Source organism: Heptranchias perlo, chromosome 4 (genome assembly GCF_035084215.1).
Source record: "Heptranchias perlo isolate sHepPer1 chromosome 4, sHepPer1.hap1, whole genome shotgun sequence".
Classification (NCBI taxonomy): Eukaryota; Metazoa; Chordata; class Chondrichthyes; order Hexanchiformes; family Hexanchidae; genus Heptranchias; species Heptranchias perlo.
The window spans coordinates 48,413,719-48,422,602 of NC_090328.1; the positions used below are offsets into that span (position 1 = coordinate 48,413,719).

The window sequence follows — 8,884 nt, forward strand, 5'->3', positions numbered from 1 at the left end:
TTATTTCATGTTACCGCCCTCGTGTTTTTTTTATAAAAAATCTATTTTATGTTACTTCCTTTCTCTTTTCTGCTTCCATCTATATTTATTTTTTCTCTTGCTATTGCATTTTCTCCTCTGTTTTTTTTGCATTCCTTCCCTTTGCTCGTTTCCCCCTCCCTCCTTCCTCTCCTCCTCCTCCCAGTCGCAGCTCAAGCTCTGACTCAACTCTTCGCCGCGATGAAGTAATGCGCTTCGGCGCAGCCTAACCTGTCAGCGGAAACTCTGGAACGTTGGCCCGGATCGGGGGGGGGGGGGGGGGGGGAGAGAGGGAGAGAGACTGGGTGGTGAGTGACAACTGAAATTCACCAATAAGGAGGTAGCACTCGTCGGGTGGGACGGTGCTCGGCCAATAGGCAGCGAGAGGGGCGGGAGTTCCGCGCTGGGTGGTGGATGTTAGGTTGAGTGGTGCGCGTGTGCAGTCTGGCGTGTGCCTGATGTGAGTGGATGGCTGAGATTGATAGTGTTGGGGCAGAGCTGCTGCTCGTTATTGCACCGTTTGCATCCTGAAAATCTTACATCCTCGGCTCTGTTCTGTTTTTATTTTTCTCTCTTCTTCCCCCCCCCCCTTCTATCCATGCGTTTGACGCTCCTACAGGACGAGGAGAGGTTCCTGCAGCTGCTACCCCTTCTCGGTGGAGTATTTGAGAAACTCACTGCAACCTGAATGGATGGGCATGGGGAAAGCAGGCTTTTACTACCCCGGGGCTGAGCGCCCTTCCACCGCCTTCACTTTCTTGCTGCTTTTCATTTCGACGTGTGCCAACACAGGTAACCCTGGCATCATATTATGTCTTGAGATTTTTGGGGCTCAGTGTTGTGCAAGATCCTGGTCTCAGCAGAGCACCGCCGGTACTGCATCTCACCGTTGTATTTATTTTTGTTGTTTGTGTCTGATTGGTGCAAACTTGCAAAGAATTCTCTCCACCACCACCACCTTCGGTCTTGTAAACTTATATGACTTTCCTGAACGGAATCCAATTTTCTCTCCCCATTAATTTAAAGTTTGCATTTGGTACAACCAACCCGTTGGTGTGAACAGCGAGGATGTAAACATTTTGTGTTAAAGACTAAAATGCTTAAGATAATTTTAACGGTTCACATGGGGAAGAACTAAATTGGAAGTAGTCTATTTTGAGGGAGAGGAGACCAGGTATAAATGGGGACCTTTTTTACACGGAGAAGTGATGTTTTTTCTTACTTCGATCGTGTTTACTGAAAGTCCACAAATGAGCTCCAGCGATATGAAATGACTTGGTTGGTTTTTTTCTTGGCACTCCTTTTATTTTTCTGTCTGTCCATTTGTAGCTCCCCAAACATTTCAAAATTTTAAACGTAAGTAAACCGCGTTTATCCCCTGGAGTCAACGTCTAATTTTATTTTATGAATATATTTTATTCTTTTGTCTAATCTGTTGCTCATCGTTTTTTTTTCGCAGTGGTTTACATCTACCCCCCCCCCCCCCCCCGACTGTACAAATGATGTGAACATGACACAATGTTCTGCTTTCTTTTGCATATCTTGTAACATTTTAACTGCGGAACGCAATTACGGTGTAAGTGCCAAACGCAGTAAATGTAACCACCTCGCACTTGAACGTTTAGAATGTAGCACATTGCCATATAAAGTTACTGTGCACTTATTTTCAAGGCAACTTTTATATCGAGGCGATTTTTCAATAGATGTCGAAAACTTGCCTTCAATCGTGTGTAAGACTTAAAAATAGAACCGCCCATCTCAGGCAACGGTTTATGAAAATTGATTTATAGTTTAGAGAATGCAATGATTTTCAAGTTGTGATTTCCAACACTTAATAAGCCGGGGTGGTGGGAGAGCTGCATCCTCTGTAATAATCAGAAATTTGCAGTGTTGTTCGTGGTTTTATGTTTTGCCCCGTTTCTCTTTTTGTTTGCAGGGTGCTGCCAGCAACAGTATCAGTGCAGGATCCAGAAGTGCACGACCGACTTTGTGGCCCTCACGTCCCATCTGAACGCCGCTCTGAATGCTTTCGCCTCCGAGTTCTGCATCGCCCTCCGGGCTTATGCCCTCTGCACCGAGCGCACGGCCAAGGCCTGCCGGGGCAACCTGGCCTTCCACTCGGCCATGCTGGGCATCAGCGACCTGATGAGCCAGAGGAACTGCTCCCGGGACGGGCCCACGTCGATCGCGGGCCAGGACAGCGTCCCCGTCAATCACAACATGGGCTTCTGTAACTACGAGAACCGGGCTGGGGCGGCAGCGGGCGCCGAGCCGCAGCCCGCCCGCCGCTATGTATTCTGCGGCTTGTTCGGCGATCCGCATCTCAGGACTTTCAGGGATCATTTTCAGACTTGCAAAGTGGAAGGAGCCTGGCCCCTGATCGATAACGACTACTTGTCAGTGCAAGTAACTAACGTCCCTGTTGTACAGGGATCCAGCGCTACAGCTACTAATAAGGTACAGGACACCGCTCCTCTTTGGTGGGGCTGAGTAAAAGCTCATTTGTGTTTCTGTTGTGTGTGTGTGTGGAGGGGGGGGGGGGAGTGCTAGAAGAGGAAGAATAGGGGCTAAAACAAACACAAGTTAGTGGATTCCCTGCTTTTAAAGTGGAAAGTTTACTGACCGGATGGTGCAGCTTCCTTTTTAAGAGGATCTGTGCAGAGGATTCCTCACCGTTAGTTGTAATTATTGTTCAAACTGTTGGTGATTCTTATCTATGTCTTCTAATATCTCATGATGTGGAGATGCCGGTGATGGACTGGGGTTGACAATTGTAAACAATGTTCGACATTTACCTGAGGAAGGAGGAAGCCTCCGAAAGCTTGTGAATTTAAAATAAAATTGCTGGACTATAACTTGGTGTTGTAAAATTGTTTACAATTCTAATATCTCAGGACCCTTCCACTCCCATCAGACTCATAATTGATATAGTTTCCCCAATCTGATTCTATAGCGGAGATAGGAAGACTGCAGTGAAATGAGGACTTTATAAGGACATGGCTTTGACTCATCAATTGAATCTATCATTTTTGTAGCCAATGAATTATATTATGGTTCCCTTCGTGTTAATTTATTCTCCATGTTTTCTGCATGCCCCTTTGTCGAACGATAATTACAAAATAAAATTGTACTGCTCCGATGAAATCATTGAAACAGCCTAAACCAGAGAGTGCAGATTTTCAGGTCATGAGAAAAATTCTACTTTTTATAGTTTAAATATTTGGAACAAAATATCCAGACTCTCAGTGGTGAATTGCAAGGTTTGTTTCATTTGTGAAAATATTTAAAAATGTACCTGCACCTGTGGCATGTGAATTGTGGATCGTTCAGACTGGGTAACATGAACCCACCGTGATGCTAACAAGATCTAACTGCTTATTTTAGTGCTTGTGTGTGTTGTGTTCACAGATGAATTTTGATGATCTCCCATATAATTAACCATTTCAGGAGTTTCCTTCCACTTAACATGAAAGTTACTCCATAAATTCTTCCATTTTATTGGTAGTTGCATTGTTTATATCTTTTGATCTGAGCAAATGTTACTTGAAAGAGTTTGTGCTGATCAGTTTGCTAATGTGTACACTATAATTACAGGGATACATTCAATCCCATTTACTCCTGTCATTACATTTTTAGGATAAATCAAGATATCCTACTAGTAAGTTATGCATATTAGAACTTGTGTCTTTTTGTATATGGCCATAGCTGTCCAGATTTATTTCAGAAGAAATATCCTTATGAAAATGCTGATCCCTTTAAAAAAAAATCATGCAGTGTCTACATTTGTCTGTAGAATCCTTGACATGAATGCAGTACATATAAGCAAGTGAATTTTTTGATTGAACACTGCAGCAGTTTGAATATCCTTTACAATGCTTAAAATGCATCTGATTGTCTGCCTTTGACCCTGCAAAAATGTTCATAATGTTCAAAAGGCACTTTCAGTAAACTAGAAAAATACATGAGATTATAATAACTTTATTGGTAAGCTTAAAGCAGAAATCTGATTAAAGAACTCTAAATGGTTAGATTGCAGCATTTGTGTTCTGAAGGAGATTGGTGATTTATCATGTCTCACACCTAAATGACTGATTTAAATGGAGAACTTTAATTTTTGTGTATTGGCCTTAAATGAGCTGCCCTGCCTTGTCCAGATTGTGTTGATAGCATTCTACCACTAACCATTCACAAAAATAAACTAACAGCTTGAGGGCCAAAATAGTTTATTAAAATCCTTCCTCACATCCATGGATTCACGCTTGCAGATCTGACAGATCTGCCATATTGAAGCTGAACCAACACAGAAAGTCAGTCTGCATATTCACAGGGTATGTTGCCCGTTTCAGGTTTTCACAGCTGTAAGCAGGGACAGACACATGCTCGCTGCTGGGTCTGTCATTTTATCTAACTCAGGAGGAGCACTGAGACTGGTGGAGTTGGCTGTATGACAGTTTGCACCCTAGTATTTTTCATCCCAAACAAAAAAAAGTTGCATAGTTAGAGATTTTGGGTTTTCCGTATATATACATTGCATTAATTTAGAAGCACAAATAATCCATGTAGGGGAAGAAAATACAGTACAAGCCTGAACTATACATTACTTGAATATCAAGTGGTGTATGAAGAGCTCTTTCTTATAGTAATGGACACTTGAAATGTGATTTGTTTTGTTAGTTATTCTGTGTGATATCTATCAGCGAATACTGAGCATGCATGGCTTCATTTCTTTCAGATAACCATCATATTCAAAACCTATCATGACTGTACAGATCAGAAGGTTTACCAAGCGATGACAGATGATCTGCCTGCAGCATTCATAGATGGTACAACAGTGGGAAATGGCTGGGTAAAGACTTTGTGGATAGTAGAGAAAGCCAGTGGTAAACATGTGGAAGTGCACGCAAAGTACATAGGAATGACTGTGATTGTGCGGCAAGTGGGACGCTATTTAACCTTTGCATTGAGAATGCCTGAGGAGTTGGCCCTGTCTGAGAATGATGGCCAGGGACTGCAGCTTTGTGCCCGTGGCTGCCCAACGAATGAACGTATTGACGAAGGTGGGCACCTCCCTCTTCCAGCCAATAGTCAAAACCATCCACACCACTCCCAGACCCAACCGAAGGGTGCTTACACATTGGAGAGTGCAACGGTTAAATGCCATGAGAAAATCCAAGTAAAGGATGTCTATTTTCATTCTTGTGTTTTCGACCTACTGACAACCGGAGATGCAAACTTTACAGCAGCAGCTTACAGTGCGCTCCAAGATCTGGAGACATTGCACCCAAAGAGAGAACGGTGGCATATTTTCCCCAGCAGCAGCAGTGTTGCCCAAAACAACAATATATTATTTAACATTTATGTTGGACTGTTTTCTTTTGTTGTGATTGTGTTTTTGTAGGTTTTTTGTTTATAAAAATATTAAATATATATTGTTATAATATATTCAGAAAAGTATATATGTATATACAGTATATATGAAAGGATGGCAATCCTGAGCAAACACAAGATTGTACATATTGTGTAATTTGTTATGTAAGTTCATATGAAGTTGGTTGTAGTATTATGTACTTTTTGTTGAAAGTTTTTTTTGCAAGTTATGTATGAGTTGTGATATCCCTGCAGTAGGGTCTGTTGTTACAAAGGGCACTTTATGTTTTTATTTACTGACACTTAAAATGGCTACCAGTAAATGTGTTCAAATTTACTTTGCCTGTCAAATCAGAAAGTTTGATATACAGCCTCAGAAGGATTCCCAGATGTGCTTCTTGGGTACGAAATAGATATGTTTGTGTAAGCCGTGATCGTCTAAATATGTAAATAGTTAACTTATTTATAAACAAAATGTCCTGCTAGAAGAACATAGAGCAGATTCTGTGCTATTTCTGATGTGTTCACTCTGCTGTGATAGTGGTGCCACCTAGTGGATTGCACTTGAGTTACTTCAGTGTTCAGGTGACCAGTGATTACAAAACCTAATTTGTGACTATAAAAAAGGGTGTTAAATACCTTTTTATATTACATGATGTGTTGAGTTTCTCCCTCCCTCTCGCTCTTCCCCTTCCCCCCCCCCCCCCCCCCCGCCCAAAAAAAAAAAATTAAGAATCAGCTCTGTACTGGACTGAAATTTTAAAAATTTCTGCCATAAAACTTTTTTGTCCCAAACCAGTAATTGTGTTTTCTTGGATATTTCCACGATGATTATCTTTTCAAGCTTTTGCTGCTTAACAGTAATGGAGGTATCCAGTTCTTTTAAATCTGATCTTCTCCTTTGCCTTTCAAGGTTTCATTGGTTGAGAGGTCCAGTAAAGTTGCTCTCAGGCCTCGGCCAATCTGCATTTGGCTGCTAGGAGCATGATGAACAGTCTGGGGTAGACTCACTGCTTCCTCATCACTCACTTACACCTCAGTGATATGATAACTGCAGATGGATATTTGTGTGAGGAATTCATAGCTGCAAACTTACCCCCACCCTCTTATTGGACCACCAATGTGCTTTGCATCTTTATAGCATTCTCTCCTACTTCTGCAATGTTGGTAAACAGTGCAATAAAGCAGTAGTGAGTTAATGGTTTCTCAGATTCATGAGCCTATTCAGAGCAATTCAGTTGGGAATGAGATCTTGCTAAGTGAAAATCAGCCGCGTGCAAATTGGCCTCATCAAAATTTTATAAACTATTGAAATAAATGTTCTTGCATACATCTATGAATGACTTAATGCAGCTTTTACCGTAGACAGACTTGGAGATGATTAGGGTGGTATTAAAGGCATCTGATAAGTGCTTCATTTTCCAGTGATCACACCCCAACTCCCTGTAATGGTTTACTATCTCCTGGCATCTAAGATACAAGAAGGATCCCCCTCTAAGATGTCCTGTGATGATGCAGCCTTCTCCTTGACCTATTTTAGGAAAGTCCTGCAGAATATTTTAAAAGACTGATTTATTCATACTGTCAAGATCATTTTTAAAAAAAATCAGGGATAATGAACTAAAGAGTAATTTCAGGGCTCACCATTAAGGCATACTTGTGGGATAGAAGTACTAATAGGGCCGATGTGAGTTAGAAATGAGCTGTGGTAATTTTGTTTACTATGTAGTTACCTAACTGAATTGCTGGAAACGGCACTATGACTGAGCATGTTTATCAAATCTATAGGGTGTATTTTCTGTACAGAACAAAGTATAGAAGTTGTAGATCAGCTGGTGAGTTGATGTTGAGCCCTGATATTTTTCTGCCTTTTCTCTTTTGTGGTAAAATTCTGGAGATTATGTAGGGATAGTTAGACCGATCTCACCAAGTTTCTCTTGCACCACCTGCTTTTGTACTTGGTTACCATTCCTATTTCATCAAAGTGGAAAACCCGCAAGTTTGTATATTTAAAATTGCTGTTGAAGTCAAACATGCTGATGAAACATGCATTAAAATTCTGTTAGGAAGTATATGCCTAGTGTCTATTTCTTGTATTAACTTGATAAGAACTGCATCACGATTAATATATATTTATATGGGGGAACTGACTTGGTAATTTGATTTTATTCTTTCACTGTGAATGTTATAAAAACAATGATTTGTTTGGGAAAGTGTTTTCTAATCTACATGTTCACAATCATAACCTTTACTAAAATCATAGTGGCTTGTACCTTTCAAATTGTATCCAGTTAATGTATGTAGCAGTTAGAATAGTTGGCTTTGAATACCTTCACTACACTAACATCAAACTATCAATCTGCCAAACTTGGGATGGTTTTTTGGAAAGGAAAGTTAGAAAAAGATTACAATAGAGTGGCTCTAAGTGACTAGACCTGATACAGTTTTTTTTAACTTAGAAACATTTTCTGTATATGTGAACTGAAGATGCCACATATTTAAAATGTAGTCAGCTGATTGGATATCGCCCATTTTACACCAGCATCAGAAGTTAAAATGACCCCCAGTGACATAACAAAGCAATACTGTTCGAAGGTGCAATATATTTTAAGTTCGAAGGGTAGTGTAGTGTATGGATTTTATGGTCAAGTTTTAATGCATTGAGAAGTTGAATGCACACCAGTTCATGAAGGTTACAAACTTTAATACTGTACAAGGGATGGTTGAGGTGAATTAGATTGGCAGTTGTGGGCTTGAGTAGTTTTTTTTCATACTTAAATGGCATTTGAATTGTGGGTAGGCCCAAGAGGCATAGGCCTGGTTCCAGAAAGATTGTGAGGCTAGACATGATTGAGGATAGACACGCTAGCCAATTGTCTTGTGTTTACTGCATGCATCATCCTACTGTTATGAATACAGTCCTTCCACAACATATATATTACTGAAATGTCTATGGGATATATCCCAGTCAGAATAAATGATTTTCAACTTCTGCGTAGAACTAGGGAAATACTAGATAGTCTGTCATCCCTTCTTGGTGACACATTCAATACAAGCTGACTCACAAAGCCCAAACTGTCTTCCAGTAAGAAAGAATAGATCAATGTAAGATGGGGAATAAGCTCACAGCAACTCACCTGATACCACAAAAGGACAATGACGACCCCCCCACCCCCAATTGTTTTGAGTTAAGAACTACATTAATATAACTTATGGAAATAAACATGTATTAAACTACTGACTTGATACTGTCCCCTCCCAGACACTCTTTGCTTCCAGTCCCGTACATTTCTATTCCCATTTCCATCTGACTAGTTGGCTTTCGGCTCCTTCCTGCATCCTGTCCAAAGAAAAGGGGAGAAAGAGAGACTAAAAGATGCTAAGACTAAATCTGAATCCAAAATGAAAGAAGGAAATATAATTGGGTAAAAACAGAAAATGAAAGGCAACAAGACAAACATTTTTAGGGTCTACTCCAACTTCCACACTCCCTGTGACA

General features: G+C 40.6%; 1 protein-coding gene across 1 annotated transcript; it reads left to right on the plus strand.

Annotated features, from left to right (window-relative positions):
- Window positions 1-419: 419 nt before the first annotated feature.
- rgmb (repulsive guidance molecule BMP co-receptor b) lies at window positions 420-7,455 on the plus strand. Its single transcript, XM_067982899.1, has 3 exons — window positions 420-810; window positions 1,955-2,475; window positions 4,751-7,455. The coding sequence occupies exons 1-3, from the start codon at window positions 711-713 to the stop codon at window positions 5,414-5,416; spliced, it is 1,287 nt and encodes a 428-aa protein (XP_067839000.1). The 5' UTR covers window positions 420-710; the 3' UTR covers window positions 5,417-7,455.
- The last annotated feature ends 1,429 nt before the right edge of the window (window positions 7,456-8,884 follow it).

What these genes read in the sequence shown, in the direction of transcription:
- rgmb (XM_067982899.1), top strand. Translation starts at nt 711, where the DNA reads ATGGGCATGGGGAAAGCAGGCTTTTACTACCCCGGGGCTGAGCGCCCT. An exon ending in TTCGACGTGTGCCAACACAG is followed by an intron (nt 811 to 1,954) that starts GTAACCCTGGCA and finishes TTTTGTTTGCAG; the next exon opens with GGTGCTGCCAGCAACAGTAT. An exon ending in GCGCTACAGCTACTAATAAG is followed by an intron (nt 2,476 to 4,750) that starts GTACAGGACACC and finishes CATTTCTTTCAG; the next exon opens with ATAACCATCATATTCAAAAC.